Source organism: Dendropsophus ebraccatus, chromosome 9 (genome assembly GCF_027789765.1).
Source record: "Dendropsophus ebraccatus isolate aDenEbr1 chromosome 9, aDenEbr1.pat, whole genome shotgun sequence".
Taxonomy (NCBI): domain Eukaryota; kingdom Metazoa; phylum Chordata; class Amphibia; order Anura; family Hylidae; genus Dendropsophus; species Dendropsophus ebraccatus.
The window spans coordinates 63,886,701-63,913,922 of NC_091462.1; the positions used below are offsets into that span (position 1 = coordinate 63,886,701).

Sequence of the window (27,222 nt, forward strand, 5' to 3'; positions counted from 1 at the left end):
GACTATTTAAAGCTTATGATGCAAGGTAGAATAAATTATATTTTTTATTTATGGAATTAAGAAAGTTGAATAGTATCTTTAGGAACACTCTTGTAGGAGTCCAGAACATAGTGCAGTTTAAATATTGGAGGAATATGTGGTTAACTAAAATTTGTCAAATTTGTTATAGTGAAAGTATTATAAAATAGAACTAAGTGCAAAAGCAGGGGGCAAAAACAAATACCAAATGAATGTCCACAAATCAAAGTAGCCACAAGAGTCCAGCATTCCCTAGGAGTATTTCCCCCTAAGTATATTTATAAACTGGAAAATATCACACCTAAATATTGAGGCATGTCTAATAAAGAAAAGATATTACATAGCAGATTTGCAAAATTTCATACACTAACTATAAAACAAAAATAAGGGCCATTTTATTACCTTGAGTTGGCTTCTGTTATCAAGCTTGTTGTTATATATGCCTCCTAGGTTACATGACCAACACAGTCACCTGATGAAGTCAGCTCAGCACTGTGTAAGGGCCAGGCAGGATGCACACCTAGGGAAAGATGTACCGTATGTTACATAATACAGGCTCCCTTCCTCTAGTAAATGTTTCTACAATATGCTGTATATGCTTGTATAAAAAAACAAGGTATTTATAGAATAAGAAATATTTGGAGCCAGTTCCTATGAATTAAATTATTCTTAGGCTTAAAACACACGTCCGTGTGCAGCCTGTGCTAGCCTGAACACTTATCTCTATGGGGACTCTCCATCATAGTTCATTATGATACAGTGAGGTCCTAAATGACCAGAACAGTACACTACTTGAAGTGCAAAGTGTATCAGTAGGATGCCAGGAACAGGGAAAGTCTTTGAATCTTTGTGGCACTGTAATGACACAGCAGCACGGCTGCTACATTACAGTGACGTGAAGATTCAAACACTTCATACTGATACATGATGCCGGGTGGGGAAAGAGTCCACTACAAGGCTTCCCCATCTGTAGGTTCAGTGTTTCACAGAACATAGGAAAAAGTCCCTTGCAAGCGGACGGGGAGTGGACCGCACAGCCGCCGCGCACGCTCCTTGGCTGTATCTCCTAAATGCAGCGGTCTAAGCAGTGAGACCCACTGTGATCAATAACTTTTGATATGCCAGATGACATGTCAAAAGTAATTTTTAAAATACAGGTAATCTTCAATATGATCAGGAAAGAAATTAGGGAGGGAGGTGGAAAAACATACTTGTGAGTACAGAAGGAGGCTCTTTGGCCTAATAAAAGCTATTATAGACTTTCTTATATTCCCTTGTACTTGATTTCTGAAATGCTTATTAAAATGACAGTTACAGTAATGTAGCACTCTGGCCATTCAGGAGCTCACTGGATTATGAATTTTGATACAGAGAACTCTGTTAGGCTGGTTTCACACACTAAAGCCAGGTTCACACTACATAAAACACTAGCCGGGTCACAGAACAGCTGGTGTTACTGATGATCATCCCAGCCAGCATGATCTTCACTTCTGGTGAATTAGGACGCGGGCGCACCCATGTGCGCCTGCATCCCAATTCACCGCTGCACACAATGGAGCATGTGGCTCTGGCCAGTGTGTGAACTGACTACTCAATGAATTGTGGCCGCAGAAAACTGACATGTCAGTTTTTCGTGCAGGTGGATGGAATACACTCCAGCCGGGATTCCATTTATTTCAATACAACGTATGTTTTGTATAAATTACGGCCATTGTTGCAAATTGCAACAACGGCTGTGGTTTATACAAAACATACATTGTGTGAACATAGCCTAATTGAGGTATATTTAAAGTGACTCTGTACCCACAATCTGACCCCCCCAAACCACTTGTACCTTCGGATAGCTGCTTTTAATCCAAGATCTGTCCTGCGGTCTGTTTGGCAGGTGATGCAGTTGTTGTCATAAAAAAGTAATTTTAAAATTGCAGCCCGTGCCCTACGGGCGTATCTGTGCCCTAACTTTGCACCACCCCTCCGTCCCTCCTCCCCACCCTCTTCATCATTAGGAATGCCACTGGAACATTTACTTCTGTTTGAACATTGCACACATTGTCTTAATGATCCAGCCCATGTGCTGTGGTAACACAGGTGGTGAATAATAGGCAATCTGCCTAGAGTATTCCTAATGATGAGGAGGGCGGGGAGGAGGGGCAGAGGGGTGGTGCAAAGTTAGGGCACAGATACGCCCGTAGGGCACAAAGCTGCAATTTTAAAAGTAATTTTTTTATGACAACAACAGCATCACCTGCCAAACGGACCGCAGGACAGATCTTGGATTAAAAGCAGCTATCTGACGGTACAAGCGGTTTGGGGGGTCAGATTGTAGGTACAGAGTCACTTTAACCACTCCAGATGGACAACAATTGGGGAGAGAACCTCCCAATACAAGAAAGACGGGCTCTCAAAACCGTGGGGGACAATAAGGAGTTTGTCATCGAAGAGGCGAATAAAGTTTGAAACGTGGTCTTATGGCATATAGGACAATATACAACAGAGGTCAAAGGACAACTAAGTAATAGACAGTACCCCTTCCTTGACCCTACCCCAGTGTTTAAGAAGAAATTGGATGGCCTACTGAGAACAGCACTGGAGAGAGGCATAATTTCTAAAAAACAAAACAAAAAACACTATGATGCTTGATAAATCTACATACTGACTTTCTACATGCTACCTAAGTCATATAAGTCACTAGTGGACCCCCATTGTGTCAAGGTTTGGGGGGCTCTGTGAACAGGCATGCATTTACCTTGATTTTTTCTTGCAGCCCATGGTGCCTTGGTTGCCTTCATATGTTCGTGACTCAGCACACCTGATAGAACAACTAGATGGAGTTGAAATACCCACTGGCAGTGGCGTAGGCAGTTGCTATGGGGCCCGTGCAGGAGGGGGGCCCCGGGGAGAAGGTAAGAGCATGTGTCCTTCTGCTTAAGCCCTTATGTACTGCAGTGTGTAAGTGACCCAATGTTTACCTACATGCTACAACACAAAAAAAGGGGTTAACAAGCAGAAGACAGAGATCTCTGCTTCACTGCACTAATAACCCCTGACCTCTGTTCTCCAGCTGTGCAATCAAGTAGGAAAATGTGCAGAGCTCCATGTAGAGGTCAGGGGTTATCGGCAATAAAGCAAGGATCTCCTTGTCTTCTGAACATTGGGTCACTTACACACTGTAGTACATAAGGGGTTAAGCAGAAGGTAGTCTGCTCCTGCACCTATGTATTTAACCATAAGGGCTCCTAATGGGCCCTTATAGGTAAAACAGTGGACTGTCATAGCAAGCAGCCACTGGCTCTCTGCTCTGCCAGTCACTCTTATGGCTGCAGCTAGGATTCTTCTGGCCACAAGAGATTTTATTTTTTGGCCACATCACATAACATATATATATATATATATATATATATATATATATATATATATATATATCTTCTATTACCAGCTAGACATGCAAGGAACAGTGTGTTTTTACCCTGAGTCCCTTTGTACAACCTCGCATTCCATTGGGACGTCCTGCCCACAGGGCTCATATCCTTGGGGAAGCTTTAATGTTTGTTTATAAAGGATCCTGAGTAAGGCATTTGTTAACCCTAGGGATAATTGCGATAATTGGAGCACCATGCTGATGGGTGGGAAGATTGGGGGGTGGTAGATCTTGAGCGAAATTTTGCTGAATCCCAGGGGGAAATTTTACAAAGCAGTTACTTTAGGCAGAATCTAGATGCATTTTTAAATGAGCCAGCCTGTCACCATATGGCTTAAATCAGGATTTCTCAACCTGCAGTACACTTAGGCGCCGCTGGTTGAGGGGGTACGTTGGAGGTAAGGCAGAGTCCCGCAACTTGCCGGCAGCCTCAGAATGGAAGTCGGAGGGAAATGCTGCTGGGAAATGAAAGGAGAGAGCAGGCGCATGGCCACAGGAGTGTCACTGATTGGTCAAGCTTAGAGCCCACCCTCCCCTAGCTCTTCACACTAGCTTCATTCTTCCTGCCGCGCAACCCTGGCTGCAAGTGAAAATGTATCTACCTACAAGGGGACATGTATCTGGCTACAAGAGGCATATATTTCTGCAAGGAGACCTGTATCTAGCTACGGGGGAAGGGGGGGGGGGGGGGGGTTGGGGCGCGGTAGGTGTTATTACTGCAAGGAGACATGTATCGGGCTATGAGGGGGAGGTATATGGATGCAAGGGGGAATACTTGCCATATTCAGCTCCATACCTGGCTAGTGGAACATCTGGCTGCAGAGGGGCATAACTGGCTAGTGGAATAGTGCAGAGGTAATACATTAAAGGGGTTATCCAGTGCTACAAAAACATGGCCACTTTCTTTCAGAGACAACACGACTCTTGTCTCCAGTTCAAGTGCGGTTTGCAATTAAGCTGGAAGAAAGTGGCCATGTTTTTGTAGGGCTGGATAACCCCTTTAACTCTGTTCTATTGTTCTTACCTCTGCGCCACAGCTCAATTTTGATTCAAAACAGAACCTTGACAGAGTGGAACAATCAAAACATCGCAAACAAGCAGCATCATCCAATCGCTGACACCCTCGATGAACAGCCAAATGCAGAGCTGGTCTTGAGCCAGAAAGACTGTGCTAACCTCGGATTGCAACCATAATCATGGACATTTGCATGTATGGGTGATTATGCATTTCTTATTATTATTTGAAATATAAAGTAAATGGCAAGAATTTGAAAGTAAATTGTTGGTGTGCTTGTCACATAGTAGACCGGCTGACCAACAGAGTAGCTTCCTAAAACAGTACCAGCAATTGACATCAGGGCCGATTCAAGGGTTTCTGCCGCCTGAGGCAAACCTCAGGCGGCCGCCCCGAGTGATAGCCGGCATCCCCCCGACCGCGACCCGATCACCCCAGCGCGTCCCCCACCGACCCCGGGCACTCACCACAGCCTGGAGGTCTGTGACAGCTGCAGGGTGACGTCGCGGGACCTGACGGGATGTGGAGAGCGCAGGCGACGGGACAGGTGAGCGGCCGCTGTAATTTTTGTTAAGTGATACTTAACAAAAATGACAGCAGGGGGGACATAATGCCGCCCCCCCTGCCGGACCGCAAAATCTGCCGCCTGAGGCGGAAGGCTCATTCCGCCTCATGGCAGAAGCGGGCCTGATTGACATCACACATCATCTGCCAATGAGCGACCTGAAAATTGCAGTTCTGCATGAAGCTGCCAGAATGCGTCACAAGTAATTTGGAGACTGATGATCTCTGTTTATACAGCCGATCCAATATGTAGAGGGCCAAGTTCCATTGTGTTGGCACAGGTTCCTGAAGTCCACAATGGCATTGGATCTGGCAAAGGGTGTTGCGTGCCTTGTAGGAGTGGCTGAAGTCGGTGCAAAGTTTCCTTGACATCTTCAGCAGCTCCTTCAGTTATGGCAAGGAGCAGAGAAACCTTTGCATGATAAAGTTCAGCACATGAGCCATGCATGGAACATGTGTCAGCCCTCCCCGTTGCAGTGCCTATACAATTTTTCTCTGATTGTCTGTCATGGTGGCAACCTGCAGATTTCAAGAGGTGATGTCTTTTGTCAGTGTATGGGAGAAAAAGTCAGACAAAAGAGAGAGTTGCTGCTGAAGTGAAGCCGGGTCTGGCTCAGGCCAGAGCCCTTGTCACCTTGTCCACAGCAGGAAGCCTTCTCAAGTATTCTCAGGACAGTTAGCAAAGTAAGGAACTGATCCCCAGTAACACAAAGAGCAAGTAAGCTGAAGTATCCTACCAGTGTCGGACTAGGGTATTTGGGGCCCACCAGAAGAAATGATCCTGGGGGCCAACCAATGAAGAACCAGTGAGAAACAACATGTCAGTCAGTGTTTGTGCAGGTTCTAAAGCTGGGGGCCCACCGGAATATCCTCCGGTCCTCTGGTGGGCCAGTCCGACACTGTATCCTACAGAAGAATGCACAGCTGTCTTGGGAGGTCTCAGGAAGTCTGCTATGCCCAGTAGTAAAGGCCTGGGGCTCGTATTACCTCACAACGCGGTCTCCGATATTGTGTAGGCAGAAGCCAGTCAAATAGCAAGTATCTAAATGTGAGTACGAGTATTCTTCTACACTACAAATCCCGGCAGAGTACATTGCATATTAGGCTGGGTTCACACTATGTTTTTGCAATCCGTTTTTTTCCGAAAAATGGATTAAAAAAAGGGATGCATTTGTGACATTGACTAAAAAACAGGTGCATTTTTGACATTGATTAAAAAAAACGGATCAAAATAGATCATTTTTTTTTAACGTACACAAAAACGTAGTTGACCTTATTTTTGTGTCCGTTAAAAAAAATATCTGTTTTGATTTGTTTTTTTTTATAATGGAAGTCAATGGAAAAACGGTTCAAACAGATGCACAAAAATGCATCTGTTTTTTGGGGGGGGATAAAAAAATGGATTGCAAAAACGTAGTGTGAACCCAGCCTTAGACAAGGCCCCCAGAGAGCTGAGCAGAGTGCTGGGAATCTTGGACCGGGGGGGGCAGACTCCTTGGACAGCGCTGCTGCAGCAGATCATCGCTCAGGGATCCACTGGGCCCTAAGAGTGAAAAGCTGCTGTGTTACAAGCATAGTAGTAATGTGGGCGGTTTGGACGGCATGCCCCCCCCCCCCCCAGAGCCCCGGCCCACCGCCTAAACCACCCACATTAAAATCCACCACTGTCTGTGGTATTATTATCTGTGTTGCACTACTTATCATTGAATTATACTATCAGCCTACGTAATATAGCACAGTGAACATTATTCATACTTGTATATTGTATGGTTCCTTTTTGTCCTTGTTTGTTTATATTTGTAAATGAAATACCTTTTAGTGAACAAAACACTAAACACTTTTTATTTGAATTCATTCATATATTGCTGTTCCAGTGTATTGTAGAAACAGTTACAGGAGGGAGTGAGCCTATATTATGTACTTTACGGTACTACTAAATAAGTAGTTGCAGGCTCTTACATAGTGTTGAGCTGAGTGCATCATGTGACTGTTCTGGTCATGTGATGTAGAAGGCATTCCAGGAAGGCTGTGGCATTACAACTGGATAACGGCAGCCAATTCAAGGTAATTATATGGCTCTTATTTTTGTTTGTAACTGCTATATAGCACAGCATAGCGATGTAGCATTTTACAAATCTGATATTGTCTTTTATTTATTGTCTATTAGTCATAGGTTCCCAACCTTTAAAAAACTTTTGACATGTTCCATTGACATTCTAAATGCTGTGACCCCCAACGAACATTAGAACGAGCGGGGAGAAGCGATCTCCATCCTCCTTCTCTGGACGGCCATATCATATTAGAAGTGTGGCATTTACCAGTCCATATCTATACCTGGGGGGAAGCATTTATAGGGCATGTAGGACATTCGTGTCCAGCCATTTATTTTGGATTTATACTGGCTAAATTCACTTCATTTCTACATTGTTACATAGTGTAAAAGATATACATTGCTCTGGCTGGAGAAGGTATATAATATAATACTTCATGCAGTCTTATTTGTGTTTCCATATAGCGACAACATGCATATATATATATATATATATATATATATATATATATATATATATATATGCACACCCCATCATGACTGGGCCAAAAATTACCTTAAAGGGGTATTCCAAATACATTAATGTAGCAAACTTGTCTGATACGCTGCTTTTTCCCCTCCCATTCTCTGCTCTGCTCTAAAAACAGTGGTCTGGCTGGTGTATATATGGATATAGTTTAAATATTTATATGGATGTTATACAGTATATATACATTATGGGGACATTTATCAAGACTGACATACTCGTATGCCAGTCTTCAGTAAAGCTCCACCCACTTTTCCCCAAACGGGTTTACTAAGAGGCATACCTCGTGCCAGCGCTGGTCTGCTCATGTAAAAAAACACAAAGCAATGTACCTGGTGGTACATTCACTTTAAAGGGACCATCAGGCCTGGGCTGAAGCACTGGAGGCGGGCTAACCCACCCCCAATGGGAGGAAACGCCCGTTCCTCTATAATACAGCTCCATTGATTCTAATGGAGCAGTGTTTTAGAGGGGCGGAGGTTTCCTCCCACTAAGGGTGGGTTAGCCCACCTCCAGTGCTTCAGCCCATGCCTGATGGTACAGTCACTTTAAGGACCAGGGTCTATTTTTCAAATCTGTCCTATCTCACTTTATGTGGTTATAGTTCCGTGATGCTTTCATTTATCACAGTGATTCTGACTAGGGATGGTCCGAACCTAGTTCAGTTCGGGTTCGTACGAACCCGAACTCTCGGAAATGATTCCCGCTGTCTGCCCGCTCCGTGGAGAGGGTGGATACAGCGGGAGGACCGCCTGGAAAACTGGGATACAGCCATAGCCATAGGATGTATCCCAGTTTTCCAGGAGGTCCTCCCGCTGTATCCACCCGCTGCACGGAGCGAGCAGACAGCGGGAATCTGATGCCGAGCGTTCGGGTTCATACAAACCCGAACCTCGGCAGTTTCGGACCATCCCTAATTCTGACATGAGATTTATGAGTTTTTTCATGGCATATTGTACTGAAGGTTAGTGGTAATTTTTGGCTACTATCCTTATAATTTTTTTGTGAAAAATGCCCCCATTTCATGAAAAAAAGGTAAAATTTTTCTATCGTTGAAACTCTTTGTTTGCCGTGCAGGTTAAATCATGTGATAATTTTATTGTCAGCGTTATTACATAAGCAACGATACCAGTTATGTGTAGTTAGTTGGGTTTAACTTTGTCAACTGTGATAAGCTCTGTAAATCAGCAATAATAATTAATATATTGCTCTAAATTATAAGCATAGGGGGGGGGGATTTATCAAGATCAGTATATCTGCAAATTGTTCTTACCATAAATTTTCATAGAATGTGGAAAATATTTGTAATTTCTCCTCTCGCCTTATGACAGCACCCCTGGAGAGGTCCACCTCCTACTCACATTGTACAGTAAACATGATCCCTGAATCTTTAAAAGAAGCGACAGCCCCTTCTTCCCCAGTTTCTGTTTCCTGTCCTAGGATCTAGCTAAAAAAGATTCAGACTGGGGCAACCAGTGCTTCTCTGTTTCTTACCGCTATCCCTGTGGCGTAAGGCTCTGTGGTGAGCTGTTGCTGAGTCTGGCTCCTTCCCCCGCACACCTCTTGATGGAGGTCGCCCATGCCTCCCTGGCTTCTCTGGACCCTGGGTGTGTCTCTCACTGCTCCCTGTCTGCTTTGCATGTGTAGCAGCCTGAGTTGAGGGGAACTCAGGGAGGATAGAGGTTATGTTGAATAAATAAAGAAATATATCTTTCTCATTACAGGATATTTTCTTAAATGAGGGTAGCATAAACTAGTGATAAAAATGCTGACCAGATCAGTGTATTACTTACATCATTTAGTTCAGCCATTCTCCTAATATGCAGGAGAATAAGATTCTTACCCCCCCCCCCCCCCCCCCCGTCTCTAGCTGTTGATTGACAGCTGACTGCCTATATAAAGAATGGATAGATAACTGCCAATCAGCAGCTGGTGGGTGGAGTTTTCTGCTTTTCATGAATAATGAGGACTACTGAGCTTATGCACATAATAGAGAGAACTACATATTGTCCATGTTATTCAGGAGGATATCTCTGGATCAGCTGCACAGAACAATATAAGTAATACATCATTCTGTTCAGCTTCCCTTTCACTAGTTTATGCTGCCCTTAGATAGGACACCATAAACCTACTGTCAGTCTTTTTAAGGGCCAGCTTACACTGAGTAAATTAAGCGGAATTCAGTCAGTTTTTTGAGTGGAGAGTAGAGGTGCGCAAGCCCTCACATAGAATCTCCGTTTGACACTGAGGCAGGTGGGATTCTGCATCGGAGCTCGCCAAATTTACTCAGTGTGAACTGGCCCTAAGGGGTTAAGGCAGCCAAACCATGCAGGTTTTCAAAAATATTTTGAAACAACAGGCACACTTTAAAATAATTATAAAAGACTTGTGAAGGGCAAATGTATTTTTTATTAACAGGACTAAAAATGAAGGCAGTAATCTTGGCTGCTGGATATGGAACAAGACTTCTTAAAGATCTAAAGAATGCAAATGAACAACAATTACAAGATCTTATTGGAACACCCAAGCCATTGCTTCCAATCGGAGGTTCCCCTTTAATTTCTTATTGGATAGAGGCTTTACAAGCAGAACTTGACCCTAAAGATATTTTTATTGTTGTAAGTATTTAATCTTTTCCAAATGAGAAATCATTATATGTGTGTCTGAATATATATATATATATATATATATATATATATATGTTACAAAAGGCAAACTGTGGGCACCGTCTCAGCACAGGAACCCACACGAAGACCTCAGCGTGACACTCCTATATATATATATATATATATATATATATATATATATATAGATATAGATATAGATATAGATATAGATATATATAGATATATAATATATTTGTATGCCTGTATGTGTACACATTAAGAAAAAACTAACAGCAGGTTAGGAGACTCTAACCTGCCTGTTGCTATGTTTCCATAGTGCTGAGGACACTGAAAGTAAAAGTAATTTTCTTACTTCTTTATTTTTGTCACGTACACACTTACTAGCACGTGACGTGGATGCCACTGCAAGGGGTTAATCTATTTCCACTCACTCAATCTTGCACTCACCTTCCACTCAGGTGGCAAATTGAGCATAAATCACACCCCAACACAGTCCCAGCACCCCAACACACACGCTGCCACCACCTTTCAAATTAAGTGTGAAAGAACACGGTCAACCCACAACACCACTCATTGGCACTCACAGGGTTAAAACACAACATCCAAAGGCTATGGATTCTTAGAGCATACAAGGACCAAACTTATTAAAGTTTTAAGCTTTAATAGACAAAAGGTACAGTGCTTACAAAAATAAAGGTAAATAAGATGACATATATACATGCAATAACAATATAAAATAAAAGAGAGAAATAAGCAGAAACTATCTAAGACTTACAATAGTTGTTGCCTTCCCAGGGGGTAGGAGAAATCATGGATCGCAGCTCAGTCAGACTGACCCCCTCCACTGCCACCCAGTTTAGCTGTTGGCACCATGTTTTATACAGTCAAAACTCAGCTCAGATTTCCGAGCCGCCCAACAGGTGATTAGGATAATGAGTTGTCCTAATTGACTCATTAGGTGATAATGGGGAAGGACCAGGGACATCTCATTGCATATGTCCTTTAATTGAACCATTGTCCTATGGTTGGGGGGTGTTGTTTTTGAGTTGGTCTGCATTCTTTGAAGTAGATAAGAACTCCAGGTTTCCTGAGACCCTCAATAAACCAGGCCTGGTGTTTCCTGACCAGAGACCCTCAATAAACTGCCCAGAGTTTATGATGTTTGGACAAGCCAAGGTATAGTGAGTGGAATACACATAACAGTCTATAGTGTTTGAATGAGTCAAACACTTTCATACCACATATAATATAACTACACACTCATGAATAGGGACAGGGCTGTCCATATTCATTACAATTTTATTTAAATCTTTCTTTTTTGATGTATAAATTAGGGCTGTAGTCCCACCCCAGAGCACCAATCTGACCCACCCAACTGCTGCTTTCTCATGAATAGTCATCTGGCACACTACATTGATGAGGGACTGAAGTGACTTCACGGCAGAGCACCGCCTCTATATTTTTGAAAAGGCAGTGGTCATGCACAAAACCATCTAATTAACACATTAAAGAATTAACTAAAATTATGATGAGGATCAAGGTACATAACAAGCAAGCAAGGGCATGTGTTCCTTGCATTTCATTGAAGTTAAGAATAACAAATCCATTAAATATCCCAATCTGCCTGCAGCTATGAGACCAGTGCCACATGACACTCTTCCAATACCAAAGCCACCAGAGACATGGAGCCTAGATAAAGTACAGGTGTATCAACAATAAGATTGCAATTAGATCAACGTAACAGTGATACATTGTAACTAATAATAAATTAATGCTTATGGCACGCAAGTAATGCAGCAACTATTTAAATAATTAAAATTATGCAGTCTACAGAGAGTTATACACTAATTTGTCTCCGATACTTTAGACTCCCCTGTCCCCTATACAGACCCCTGTGCCTTCCTACTAGCCCTGGGGAACAGGGAGGCCAGTCCACAGCATCAATTTATGCAGGAACTGCTGACACACTTCAATCACATAAGGCCTAACGCTATTATGCATCAGAAGGAACCCAGAGCCTACTGCACCTACACAGGGCCGTATTTGCCACTAGGCACCCGTGGTCCGGTGCCCAGGGTGGCGGCACCCGCAGGGAACACATTTACAATTTTTTTTATTTTTTTTTTTACCCCCTCCGCCGCCATAGGCACCGGCCCATGGGTGCCTAGTCCGCGCCCGGGGGAAGGGGGGGGGGGAGGGAAGGATTAATCGCCGGGGCCAGGTCCGGGGTGCAGCTGCTGGGCCGGGTCCGGGGTGCAGCTGCTTCCGGCACAGACACAGTCCGGAAGCTCACAGCTGCAGCCCCGCAGTTCCGGACTTCTTCCCTGCTCGGTGATGACGTCACATGTGAGCGCCGCTGAGCAGGGAGGAAGTCCAGGACCGCGGGGCTGCAACTGTGAGCTTCCGGGCGGTATCGGCCTGTGTCTGTGCCGGAAGCAGCTGCATCCCGGCCCCGAAGCTGCATTGGGAGGGGAGGGGGGCGGGGGAAACCTGCCCAGCCTTCCTCTGCTCCCCCTGCCTCTGTTCCAGCTGCCTCTGCCCCCCCTGCCCTCCGGCTGCCCTCGGCCGCTCCGTCTTTGCCCCTGCCCCCCCCAGCCTCTCCTTGCGCCCCAGCCTCTCTTCCTGTGCCCCCCAGCCTCTCTTCCTGTGCCCCCCAGCCTCTCTTCCTGCGCCCCCCAGCCTCTCTTCCTGCGCCCCCCAGCCTCTCTTCCTGCGCCCCCCAGCCTCTCTTCCTGCGCCCCCCAGCCTCTCCTTGCGCCCCCAGCCTCTCTTCCTGCGCCCCCCAGCATCTCTTCCTGCGCCCCCAGCTTTTCCCCTGCACTCCCAGCTTCTCCCCTGCTGCTCCCCCTGCACCCCCCGCTTCTCCTTTGCCCCCCAGCTGCTTGCCTTGTCACTCCAGCTGCTCCCCCCTGTCACCCCAGCTGCCTCCCATCTACTCCCCCAGCCACCCTAGCTGCCCCCCCCCCGCCCCCTATCTGCTCCCCCGGCCTGTCACTCCATCTGCCCCCCATCACCCCAGCTGCCCCCCATCTTCTCTCCTGCCACCCTAGCTGCCCCTCCCTGCTGCTCCCCTGCCCCCCATGTGCTCAACCCTTCCTGTCACCCCACCTGCCCATCTTATTCCCTGCCACCCCAGCTGCTCTTCCTGTCCCTGTCTACTCCCCCTGCCATCCCAGCTGCTCCCACTGCCCCTGTCACCCAAGCTGCTCCCCCTGTCCCTGTCACTCCAGCTGCTTCCCCAGTCACCCCCAGCTGCCTCCCTTCCCCAGTCACCCCTCTGCAGATGAGTTGTGGTCGGAGAAGTCTTCATAATGGCTGCGCCAGATGGAGAAGAAAGCAAAAAGTGAGCGACAATCGGAGAAGATGTCACCTGTGAGTCATTAGTAACTGCACTGTAATCACTTCTATAGTGTGCAGAGCCTGTGTACCATTGGGATCTAAATGGGTCAGTGTATGGTTTGCGGTAGTGTACTGACCTCGTCTGTACTGTCTGCCTCTCCTTTTGCTTAGATAGAGTGGACCGGGCAGTGAGGATTTTTAGCAGCTTCAAAAAGTAAGGACCTTATTAAACGCAGTAATCCTCTTCCAAATCAGGCTAATTTGGGCAGATATGGCTCTGTGTAATAAAGACAATGATCAGCCGAAATTGACTTTCAATCGCACAAAGCTATGTGTAATAGTGATATGTGGCCAATGGCTAATAACAGTGTAAAGTAATAAAGATGTCTACTATCTACCTGTTCGCTTAGTCAATCACTAGTCTCTCGGTCAGAGACAGGTGAAAAAGCAGGAGGACACAGGGAGCCTGAACAGGTAAGTATATACTTTATTACTTTCTTCATACTGTACAGCAAAGGTTGCACAGACATTACTAACATGCCTATGCAGCCCATGCTGCACAATCTTTGAGCTGTTTAATAGGCGCTGTAAGAGAGCCCTGATCTAACAGATCGGTGCTCGCTTACTGCCTTGCAATTAATGCTGCCCTTAGTCCACATGTGATACAGACAAAGGCCCAATTCATGAAATAGAAGCCTATTATAGACAAGCTTAGATTATGGATGGGGCTTGAACAGGGTTAACTCTTTCCTAAACTTTAGATTGTGGATGCTCTTTAAGATTGCTTTTATATATATATATATATATATATATATATATATATATATATATGTATATATATATATATTTAAGAAAATTATTATTTTTAAGTAAATATATAGGTTGACCCATGTTTATCTGTGTTTTTTGTGTTTATTTTTTAGACTAACATTATATACTATAGTAAATTCAAAGAATGGTCAAAGAATTACCCATCTGTGACAGTAATTAGTGATGGAACATCTACAAATGAGGTATGTTTGTTTGCTCCTCATAGCCCCGTGTAATAAAATTTCTGCCACAGTGTCTGCAAACCCCTGTTCTGTTTTTCTATACTATAAAATACTTATTTCATGCACTAAAATGCTAAATAATTATTTGAAAATCAAACCATGTGTTGTTGTTTTTTTTATATAGATTCTGTCTCTTACAGTTAAAGTCTCACTGTTGTTGACATGTCAAAAGTTTTGATTGGTACGGGTCTGAGTGTTCAAACCTATACCGATTGGGAGAACAAGCGGGGAGAGGACAACGCTGCAGTGCATTCTCTCCCCACTCTGAGTTACAAAGAAGATTTGGGCTCCATGAAGCTTCATTATAAGCTAAACCCTTTTTCTAACTCAGAGAGGAGAGTGGACGCGCTGCAGCACATCTTCTCCCGGCTCGTTCTCCCGATCGGTACGGTATTACAGACCTCTCTATTCCTTACAAGCTTGCAAAATCGGCAGTGTATCAAATACTTATTTCCCCACTCTATAAATCATAAGCAACCTCTGCTTTATGGTCTGTGAAATATTCCATTATTGAAATCTTGCGTATACTGCTTACTGTTCCTATAAAATCACAGTCGGGTGTGGCTGTAATATACAGATGGGTTCTGCCAGAATCTAAGCTCTCCAGGGAGGTGAACACTCCACTGGTTTAGATGCAATGCACAGGCCAATAAATAAGCAGACATCCAAGCACTTGAGGTATATTACATGGCCCGATGAGCAGTCTAAGCGAGCGCCGATCTGCTATTACATGGCTCCTTAGTGATGTCTGTATAGCACTTCCTATTACAAAGAAAATACAAAATTTTATACTTACCAATGCTCCCCAGGTGTCCTGGTGCCTTTTCCCTGCATTTCCTGCTCCCTGCAGCCCCCTTTGCCACCTCTGACCATGTCTCTTTAGTGACAGGCCACTTGGACAATCACTGTCTGAGACAAGACAGCCCCGTGGCCAGTGATTGCCTGAGTGGCCTGTCAGTACAGATACGGGGCCAGAAGTGGGGAGCAGGAAATGCGGGATAAAGGCTGCAGGGGGAGCCTGGACACATAAGTATAGACTTTATATTTTTCCTTAATGTCATCAGCCTTGGACCGTGCATCAACATGTTTAAAGACAACTATCGGTTCTTCGGCTGATCCCTGTCTTTATTACACGGAATGATAATCTGCCGTGTAATAGGGCCCTTACTCTTGCTTAACAGAAAGCTGAATTTTCTCATTACAACATAGGCAACATATTCTAAACACGTTGCAGTCTGTTTAGCAACAGCAAGTGCCAACATCTCTCTTTTTTTCCTAAGCTCTTAGATGCCACAGTGATTAGTGAACCTAGACTTACAATGCAGCACATCTTATGCATTAAGACAGAAATCAAAGCAAGCTAGGGATTAAAATGCTTAAAGGGAATCTGTCACTAGTATAGGGCAGAGGGAGTTGGTATTCATGAATATCAAGAACTATTGAGCGCATGCACATAATGCAGAGGTCTAGCGTGCGGTTCTCAGGGTTCCCATCATTCAGGAGGATATCTCAGAATCAGTAGGACAGAACAATGTGATGCATTGTTCTGCTGAACTTCTCTTCCACTAGTTTATGCTTCTCGTATATACGGCAGTACAAACCTACTGACAGAGTCTCTGTCAGGGCTCAATGTGTCAGTCAATTAAAAAGGCTGCCTTCTCTGTGAGCGTGCGGGTAACCTGGGAAACGCAGGACTTCCTATGTCAGAACACAGAAAGTACCGTGTTTTCCACAGTAACTAAAAAAAAAAAAGAATGTAAATGGAAAACTTGCTTTATTTCACATCTACTGTTGATTTAGATTTTAAAAGTTATTGGTGGGATTGTGAACACTGAGAAACATTTTTTAAAGTGACAGGAACACTTTAAATTAAAAATGTGTGGGTTCAGAACAGTGAGCACAGAAGGATGTGAACTGTGGACAATTCCTACCTGCGCAATATCCAGTGTCCTACTGCAGAGGTAGGAATTGTCCACAGTTCACTTTCTTCTGCATTTCAAGGAAGATCAAATTGTCTTTTCCTTGACTGTGCCAGTAGCATAAATATTCACCAAGGTAAATGTAAACTACTTTGTAACTTATGGAGCAAGCACTGTCAGTAGTTTTTAGGGGTCAAAACTGCTAACAAATTTTCTTTAATGACAAAAAATAGGTCACACTTGCTGATTAAAGTGATACTGTAAATGCTAGGAGAATATAGACAGTCTACAAAGTTATAAGAGAACAGGTGCTTACTACAAAAAAACATCTATTCATAGGTATTCACAATAAATCATAATGATAACACTTACTTTGTTGCTCTGTTGTGCATTTTTTTATATATCTGTTTTATCTTAGGAGCGTCTAGGTGCTGTGTCGTGCCTCCAACTAATTATTGAAAAATTTGAAATGAATGATAATATAATTGTTATTGGAGGGTAAGTATTTCTGTTTCACAAAATAGAATCTTGGTTACTTTAAGTTCATGGATGACTCTTGATTTTACGATAGATCTTGTGTTTGCAAAGCAGACAAAAAAGAACACACAAAAAACACACAAAAAACAAGACACAAATATTTTTTTTGTAAAAGGTGAAAAAAAAAAAGAATATGCAGAAGTATAGCAATTGCTTACCTGTCTTCTCAAGTCTGAAGCCACAAAAAAAACATTTTTATTATTATTTATCTTATTTCTGTATTCTGTGGTTATATTTTCTGATTTGAGCAGCTGCAATTCACTACAATTACTACAATTCACACAATACATTGCTTTCCCTCAGCTGTTGATTACAGTCTCCCATCTTGCCTACACTCTTTTCACAGCCCTCCTATCAGTTTTCCATTTGCTGTCAGGGGTGAATCATGCAAAAGCAGGCTGAAGCCAATGCTTTTAGCGGTTTTAATGAAACTTTTAGCGACAACACTATATTAGAATGTTATATGTCGTAAGGTGATATTTTGTATAAATACAATTTTCTGATGCAGAAGTACCCCTTTAATCTATACTGATTTTAACTAAGCTTCTAAGTCAAAAGAATTGTTTTTTTTTTTGTCATAAAATTCACAAGCTCTGGTAAACTAAAAACTGCGCTGTGATTGGTTGTTATAGGCAAATCGGACACATTTGCAAGGCAAGCAGATAAATGTAAGCCACGGTCTCCAGGTTGGAAACACTAGCATGTCCGGACATAAAGCCCAGTTGTCAGGTGGGGGTAAAGTACAGTCTTTAAATCACTGCTTACTGTAGAGGAGCAGAACACCTGTGAACATAACAGGCGTTCTGCTCCTCAATCGGGACTTTGCACTTACCACTCCCTGCTCCTGGCTGTGTCTTTAGCTGTACTGCAGCATCTATCGACTGTCACATGACCACTAGAGACTGCAGTGCAGAGGAAAAGTCCCGACCCTACAGACAGGAGCAGGAAGGGGTAAGTGTGAGACTGTGTTCCCAACATGTAAAAAAACCCGCAATGAACATAGCCTTTCAGCACGCCGTTGAATATGGCTAGAATATGTATTTGCATACTACAGGCAGGACCTATACTTGCAAGGTCAGGTCCCACCTGCAGACCACAACCACACTGGGCAGCCACTAGCACAATAGATTAGGAAGGGCCACTTATTTTGGCTCTTCTCAGCCTAATAATGACTGGAGAAGTCATTCTCTATGGGCGGCAGACTCCTCTCTGGTGAGAGCACGCACGGCTTCCGACAGGAATGTCTTGGCAATGGGACAGGGTCCGGGACCGAGACTTCGAGGAAGGGGTAAGTATAAGGGGCTCCACTCGGGGGTCGGGTGGGCTTCACCCCGGCAGCTGGGGTGACAGGTCTCCTTTAAGTGTATGCTACTTGACTAGGTGTTAATTTCCATTTTTTGGCATTTGAATGGCCCATTCGGCTCAACTTTAAGATTACAGTAACCTTGCTTTACATTTAAAAAAAAAAAAAGTTTTTTCTGTGTGCATATATTATATTGTGGGCTTTCTTACTTTTCTCGGGTGGTTGAAAGGATTGAAGAAAGTCCTGCTTCAGTTTCCACCATCAAGCATCTGTTCTAGACCTCACATCCAGGTCTATGTGCTAGGCCCCTTAGGATCAAGAAGAATGCTATCTACTGTTGCTGCCACTGCCAGGTCTGTGTGTTAGGCCCCTCAGGGTCAAAGAGAGTCCTACTGCTGCTGCCGCTGCCACCTCCGGGTCTATGTGCTAGGTCCCAGAAGATCAACAAGGATGCTACTGCTGTTGATGCACCCTCTAGGTGTCTGTTCTAGGCCCCTTTAAGTCTATAAAAGTGCCACTGCTGGCGCTGCCACTTCCAGTTGTCTGTTCTAGGCAACTCTAGGTCTAATAGATTGCCCCTGATTATGCTGCCACTTTAGAATGTCTACAGCTGTCCAGGGAAAAAACTTTTTACGCCGCTGTAGGACATTTAGTAGCTGATAAGAGAAGAGACAAAGATCATGTGACCTATGTCTCAGAAGGGAGACAAATACTGAGCAGTCAGCAGCTTCACAGTGTAGGGCTGGGTTCACACTACGTATATTTCAGTCAGTATTGTGATCCTCATATTGCAACCAAAACCAAGAGTGGATTGAAAACACAGGCTCTGTTCACACAATGTTGAAATTGAGTGGATGGCCGCCATTTAATGGCAAATATTTGCTGTTATTTTAAAACAACGGCTGTTATATTGAAATAATGGCAGTTATTTACCGTTATATGGCGGCCATCCACTCAATTTCAACATTGTGTGGACAGAGCCTTTCTGTGTTTTTAATCCACTCCTGGTTTTGGTTGCAATATGAGGACCACAATATGGACTGAAATATACGTAGTGTGAACCCAGCCTAAAGGTACATGCATACTACAGAATCCCAACGGAACATCCGCCACAGCCTATGGGAGCAGCGGAGATGCGCACAACCGTGAGCTGCGGAATCCACGGTGGGTGTTCCATCGGGATTCAGTAATGTGCACATACCCTTAATCTGGATGTGCTGCAGACACATGGACCAATTCATGTAATAGAACCCTATAACAAACAAGCTCAGGTGAAAATTGAACAGGGTTAATTCTGTATTAATTGAAGTTCCCCTTTAATCTATTAGTAACTGTGATGCAATTAATGTAACCTGGATCCAGCATGTATTTATTCTATATATAAATAAAACATTTATTTAAGTTTTTTTTCAAAAAATACAATATATTGGCAGTGTGTGGCATATGACTATTTCTATTATTTTAGAGACACTTTATTTTATGAAGACTTTCATCTACATGATGTTATGAAAAAATATCAAGTGTTATATAAGAACAATAATGAAGCAAACTTGGTGTTATCATATATCTGCAAAGATGAAGGTAAAACTTTCTATTTATCATCATATTGATGTATATTTCTCATTGTTAAACAAAATGTAGTAATATATTCTATTTTTACCCATGTGAAATACTCCATGAAACTAGCCACAAAATTTCTTATATAATACTGCAGGCATAGTAAAAGGGAGGGGGGGGGGAGAGGAGGAAAAATTTAAGTATGTGAGGTTGGTAGTAATAAATACTGATTCACCATGCCTCACTAGGTAGGAGCCGCTAGAGTCAGGCGTCCCCTCCAACTAGCGTAACTGTCCCTGCACTCAGTCGGTGCTAAGGTCGGGTAGTTCCACTTAGTCCAAGTTAAGAAGTCATATTATGGATATAGCAGAGAAGGGAGATATATGTATGTTCGCTTTGTCCACTATGGTTCCAGTATAGATGTACTGGCTTTGTCCACTGGGGTTCCGACGCGTTTCCCCCTCTTGTCTCAACCAGTTGTGGCGGGAACATGGAGGTTCATCAGGGAGGATCCAGTGTGGAGTAGGTTTCTGGCTAGTGGGAGCAATGACTAGTAAGTGCATGCAAAAGGACGCAGGTTGACCTCAGGGAGATCAACCAAAACACCGCAGAGACACCATCACGTGTCTCAACGTCAGTGTATTCTAGAACATTGCCCCCTGGGAAATCAAATATGCAAAAGAACACTGCAGAGACACCATCACATGTCTCGACGTCAGTGAACTAGCCAGACCTTCCCTCCAGGAAGGAACAACCAAGCCAAAGGCGTTCTCCAGTCAAGGAAACCACCTCAGCAAGGTATCCACATCCACAGACAGCTGTTTCCGGGTTTTTGCCCCTCATCAGTGTGGAGTAGGTTTCTGGCTAGTGGGAGCAATGACTCCATCACGTGTCTCAACGTCATCTCAACGTCAGTGTATTCTAGAACATTGCCCCCTGCCCTGGAGAACGCCTTCGGCTTGGTTGTTCCTTCCCGGAGGGAAGGTCTGGCTAGTTCACTGACGTCGAGACATGTGATGGTGTCTCTGCAGTGTTCTTTTGCATATTTGATTTCCCAGGGGGCAATGTTCTAGAATACACTGACATTGAGACACGTGATGGTGTCTCTGCAGTGTTTTGGTTGATCTCCCTGAGGTCAACAGCGTCCTTTTGCATGCACTTACTAGTCATTGCTCCCACTAGCCAGAAACCTACTCCACACTGATGGGGGCAAAAACCCCGAAACAGCTGTCTGTGGATGGATACCTTGCTGAGGTGGTTTCCTTGACTGGAGAACGCCTTTGGCTTGGTTGTTCCTTCCCGGAGGGAAGGTCTGGCTAGTTCACTGACGTTGAGACACGTGATGGTGTCTCTGCAGTGTTCTTTTGCATATTTGATTTCCCAGGGGGCAATGTTCTAGAACACATTAACGTTGAGACACGTGATCGTGTCTCTGCAGTGTTTTGGTTGATCTCCCTGAGGTCAACCAGCGTCCTTTTGCGTCCCTTTAAGAGCGACATGGGTCCCTTAAAGAGCGACATGGGTCCCTCCCCTTTTAAGAGCGACTTGGATCCTGTCCCTTTAAGAGCGACATGGGAGGCGTGGCTTAGCTATGGCGGCGTGAAGAAGCACTCCTGAGGAGCTCCGTCCATAGCAGTGCAGACCGACACCTCTCCTGACCCCATACCTCTCCCTGGGATGCCCGGATCCCGCAAGCGTCCCCCTCTCAAGCCGCCCGGTAAGCACCAGCGCTCCCAGACCCTCCGGAGCAGCCTGATCCGCTTCCGCAGCTCCTCCAGCCCCGGGACGCAGCACGGCCTGAACCCTGTCATGGCGCCGACGCTGCAGGGACAAGGCGCGCGCCTCTCCTCCCCACCTCAACGGGACGACAGCACGGGTGAGCACTATATACCGGTGTCCCCGCACCGGGTCTCTGCCACTTCCCCGCCGCTCTCCTGGGCTGGAAGCTCAGAGTCCACGGTCTCGGCGGCTGCACAGATGGGAGCCATGGACGTGCAGAGCCGGCCCCCCGGTGCGGCCGCCATTTTGGGCGCCACATGCCACGCGCCCTCACCCCCTCCTTCTCACTCAGGGGACCCGGTCATCTCGGCCCACTATTTAGCGGCAGTACATGATGCCCAGAATGATCCCCAAGGGGCAGTAGCCACACATTCCATGCAGGGGGAGTTGCATGGCCTGAGGGAACTACTTCAGGCATTGCCCACTAAGGAGGATATCCTCACCATAGTGCACCGCATTGAAGCTGCACAGCAGCAAGCAATAGACTCTGTGAGGGGAGAGGTTGAACAGCTTGCTTCTAGAACATCTGTCACAGAAACGGCCACTACAGCTCTAGAATCCAGAGTGGCAATGCTAGAACAGGAAGCTACTGTGAATCGCCGCCATTTGCAAATGGTTGCTCTGCGCCTTGATGACCAAGAGAACAGGGGCAGGAGAAACAATATTCGCATAAAGGGTCTGCCCGAACTGTCTACTGCTGATAATCTTGCTGTGAGAGTGACTGCTCTTTTCAATTTGCTTACAAATAGGCCGGAGGAGGCCACCTTTAAGATAGACAGAGTGCATAGAGTGGCCAGATTGTTCCAGAATGCGAATGCCCCCCCTAGGGACGTCCTGTGTCGTCTCCATTACTATACAGACAAAGAACGGATCCTCCAAGCTGTGAGGGACTCTGCACGGATTGACTTTGAGGGAACAGAGGTTCATCTATACCCTGATGTCTCAGCGCGGACCCTGTATATGCGGAGGTTGCTTCAGCCGCTACTTGCAAAAATTAAGGAAGTGGGCGCCTCATATAGATGGGGTCACCCTTTTCATGTCATTATCAGAAAGGACTCCTCCACGTTCCTGCTCCGTCATCCGGACGACATGTCCGAGCTCTTCATCTTCCTGAACATCCCACCGATTGCGATCCCTGATTGGTTGTCGTTGGGACACCAGGATTCATCTTCAGTAACGTCCCAGAGGAGGAGACCTCCCCGCAGAGCCCCACTTGCGGAGATTACGCCGAGTGAACCTGACCCGCCACGAGCGGACCTGTCTCTACCCTTCCCGATGGAGGCCTAAGGGAACTCAGTAAGATGACTACTGCCGCCGGTGAGCTGAAATGTCCCAGAGTTCCAGATTTCTGAGACTATGCAAACCCTGTTGAGCGTTCATGCCCTCTCGGAACCCAATAATGCAACCTCTCCTGTATTGATCCTCCGTTAATAGTTATGGTTAGCCTTGCCTTAATGACCATGGACTAGAGACACTGGGCTATAGGCGGGCAGGGTCCTTTTCTCTCTGTTATTTCTGAGGTGCCGAGTTCGTTCTGCTTTTCATGCATACTATGGGAGTCGTTGATGCCCCCCACTTCACCCATCCCCCCACCCACATCCCCATCCCCCCCCCCCCACCTCCCCATCCCTCTACCCCCCCTCCCTATCCCTTCACCCCCCCTCCCTAAACTCCTATACCCCACCGGGTCCTCCCTCACCCTCCCCTCCCCTCCTCCCTCCCATTATGGGGTCTGACCATAGCCATCACTGTTGACTTAGGTCTGTGCTGCCGTGGGGAGCTTCTCTCCTCCATGTTTTCTACTTTCTCCTTGTTTTTTTGAGGTGGGCCGTTCTGACCCACGTGCACCTTGGTGCTAAGTTCTTCATTTGTGTTCACTGTCTCGTTAATTGTTGTTGGTGTTCGTCCATCCGTTGTCTGTCTGTGTATCTCTCCCACTTCTTACTTTTCCCCCTCCCCCCCACCTTCGCTTCTACCCCCCTCCCCCCACCTCCCCCCTCGTTACATCCCTTTCCTGGGGCGAGTGTGCAGGAGGACGTGAACTGGCCATGGCGTCTGCTTCACAATCGGACTTTCTGGTGGGGACCTTGAATGTGAAAGGTCTTAATGACCCAGGTAAAAGGTCCATCTTACTTAGCTTCCTGAAGGCACAGCATGTACAGGTCGCCTTACTTCAGGAGACTCACATTAAGGCTAATTTTTTATTCAATCTCTCTAACAGGTGGTTCCCGTATGCCTACCACAGTCACACTGATGATTCCAAAGCACGGGGCGTGAGCATTTTGGTGTCCCGCTCCCTCCCCTGGGAGTTCCTTGATTCTCGCTGTGATGGTGAAGGCAGGCTTCTGATGGTGAAAGGTAAAATTGCCTCGTCCATCTACACCTTAGTGTCAATATACCTGCCCAATACCGGCCAGGATTCAGTTTTGAAGCGCTTTTTGGAGCTGGTGGAGGACTTTTCAGAGGGGGTGACTGTCATGGGAGGCGACTTTAACGTAGCTTTAGATCCAAAGACAGACACTTCTACGGGTCACTCTCACCTGCCTGCGGCAGTGGTTAAGAGGGTTAACGCATCATTACATGACCATCAGTACATAGACACATGGAGAATACTACACCCTCGTGACAAAGACTTCACCTTTTATTCTCCGGTCAGGGACTACTGCTTTCTCCATCATAGGGACCTGCACCTCCTTACAGGAGCGAGAGTAGGGTCTATCACCTTTTCTGACCATGCGATGGCCACTGTGGAGCTTTCTCTCCCCCAACCCGTCCCTCGTCAATGGCAATGGAAGCTGAATGCCTCGCTCCTCTCTGACGTCGTGGCCCGGGAAGATCTTAAGAAGTCCCTAACCGAATATTTCACGACGAATGCTTCAGACGACATCTCCCCAGGGATTCTGTGGGAGGCTCATAAATGCGTAGCCAGGGGCATTTTGATAAAACATGGCTCTAGACTCAAAAAGGACCATGCCGCTAAGACCTTGCAGCTCTTGGGAAGGGTGGAGGAGCTGGAAACTTTGCATAAACGCACTCCTACAGAAGATACCAGGGTGACTTTATTGCAAACCCGCGACCTTCTGAGAGCACACCTTACTAAGAATGCCCGGTCTAAACTGGCTAAATGTAGGCGCCACTTTTACGAACACGGTAATAAATGCGGGCGCTCACTAGCTAGGGCGCTCCGGACACAGCACCAACAGTCCTATATCCCGTTCGTCCAAACGGGCCCGACTTCACGGGCTAACACACCAGGGGCAATCGCGGCGGCTTTTAAACAGTTTTATGCCACCCTGTACGCTGTGGACACAGACAACCCTGCGACGCTGGACGCGACGTTCCGTGACAAAATCCGTCGATATATTACACAATCGGGTATGCCCGCGCTGTCGGCTGAGGATGTGGAGGCCCTGGAAGCACCAATTTCAGACGGGGAGTTGGCACTGGCGATCAAATCCACACAAACTGGCAAATCCCCGGGTCCGGACGGGTTTGGACTGGCATATTATAAGACGTTCCGAGAAGAGCTGTCCCCACACTTCCTGGCCGCTTATAATTCCATCTCACGGGGGGCCTCCCTGCCGAGTGACACCACACGCGCTCATGTGGTGGTCATACCCAAGCCAGGGAAGGATAGTACCCTTTGCTCTAACTATAGACCAATATCGTTACTTAATGTAGACCTTAAACTATTTGCCAAGATACTAGCCTCACGACTGGTGGCCCTCCTAGACCGCATCATTCAACCAGACCAAGCGGGCTTTATGCCTGGTAGAGAGGCACGCGACAACACCATGAAGGCCATTAACCTGATTCATAAAGCCAATCTGTCTAACTCTCCGCTAATGCTGCTCTCAACAGACGCAGAGAAGGCTTTCGATAGGGTTAATTGGTCCTTCATGGTGGAAACATTGAAATTTATTGGTCTGGGCCCCTCCTTCCTGGCTTGGGTCATGTCCTTATATGCCTCACCAAGCGCACAAGTCAAAGCGAATGGCATCCTCTCGGATAGCTTTCCGATTCGGAACGGCACTCGCCAGGGGTGCCCTCTGTCTCCTCTGATTTTTATTTTAACCTTGGAGCCATTCTTGTGTCATGTCAGGGCAAACCCGAACGTCAATGGGATGACGATACGGAAGACGCAGTATAAAATAGCGGCCTATGCCGATGATCTGTTGTTCTTCATTGCCGACCCCCTCATTGCATTGCCAAATTTAATGAGAGAGTTCGCCACCTATGCCAGACTCTCTAATTTTAATATAAACCTAACCAAATCAGAGGCCTTGAACATCTCCTTGCCTACGGAGATGGTCAATCGCCTCCGTTCTTCTTTCAGTTTTTCCTGGTCTGCTGAGGCTATTAAATACTTAGGTATTTATATAGCCGCCGATCTCAGTACCCTGTATCAGCGTAACTACCTGCCGTTGCTGAATGCCGTCAAAGCTGACTGCACCCGCTGGGTGAAAGGACTCCATACGTGGTTTGGGCGCTGCGCCATATATAAAATGAATATTCTACCCAGACTCTTGTTCTTGCTCCAGTGCCTTCCCATCCGCATCCCGACAGCCTTTTTCCGTTCCATGTCCTCCATTCAAACTAAATTTATTTGGGGTGGCAAACCAGCGCGTATCCGGAAATCATTACTCACATGCCCAAAGGAACGTGGAGGTATTGGACTGCCTGACGTTAAAAAGTACTACCTGGCCACTCAGCTCTCACACATTGTAGACTGGTGCAGGAACAGCAGTAGAAAACCGTGGGTGGCAATAGAACAATCGTACACGGGCTTACCACTGAGTAGCATAGCGTGGCTGCCAGTAGAACGCCTTAATGATCTTAAATACCATCCTACCATTGGCCCGGCGTTGGCGACATGCTCAGACAGGGCGATTAGACAAGCTTTCCTACCACCCATCTCCAGCATGACCCCCATTTTGGGGAATCCCGACTTCACCCCCTGCCTGACGGACAAGGTATTCCGAGACTGGATAGTGGCCGGGAACCATAGAGCCAAGTTCTATATACAGAATGGAGACTGGCTCTCTGCGGAAGCCCTTCTAGCGTTGACGGAACCGTGTGCCTTGGGACAATGGAGGGTAATGCAACTGAGACATTATCTGTTATCACTGCCCCCGGCAACCCAATTTACTCGAGCGCTCACGGATTTTGAGGAGCTCTGCAACTCCCAAGAGCCGCTCAGACATACCCTTTCTATTGTTTACCAGTTACTACAGGCTAATCCGGAGGAGACCTCACCACCCTACCTCCTTAAATGGGAAGCCGATCTGGGACTTACTCTCACTGAGGCCCATACATCAAAAATTTTCTACCTGACGCACAAGTCCTCCATCAGCTCCAAATTTCAGGAAGCTAACTACAAACTCCTCTCGCGTTGGTACAGAGTACCGTCCAAACTACACTCCCTTATCCCCCAGGTTGACCCTAACTGTTGGAGATGCGAGGAGGCTGAGGGGACATTCCTGCATGTGTTCTGGGAATGCCCACGATTGCTTGGCTT

At 45.9% G+C, this 27,222-nt stretch overlaps 1 protein-coding gene across 2 annotated transcripts in view; it reads left to right on the forward strand.

Moving 5' to 3' along the window:
- Positions 1-7,012: 7,012 nt before the first annotated feature.
- Positions 7,013-27,222, forward strand: part of LOC138801082 (glucose-1-phosphate thymidylyltransferase-like) — a 61,392-nt gene continuing 41,182 nt past the window's right edge. For both annotated transcript variants that reach the window (XM_069983538.1, XM_069983539.1), the window contains exons 1-5: positions 7,013-7,079; positions 10,010-10,209; positions 14,481-14,570; positions 16,947-17,026; positions 19,834-19,949. In XM_069983538.1, the coding sequence (XP_069839639.1) occupies positions 10,018-10,209; positions 14,481-14,570; positions 16,947-17,026; positions 19,834-19,949 (478 nt within the window). In that variant the 5' untranslated portion in view covers positions 7,013-7,079; positions 10,010-10,017. The remainder of the gene's footprint in view (positions 7,080-10,009; positions 10,210-14,480; positions 14,571-16,946; positions 17,027-19,833; positions 19,950-27,222) is intronic.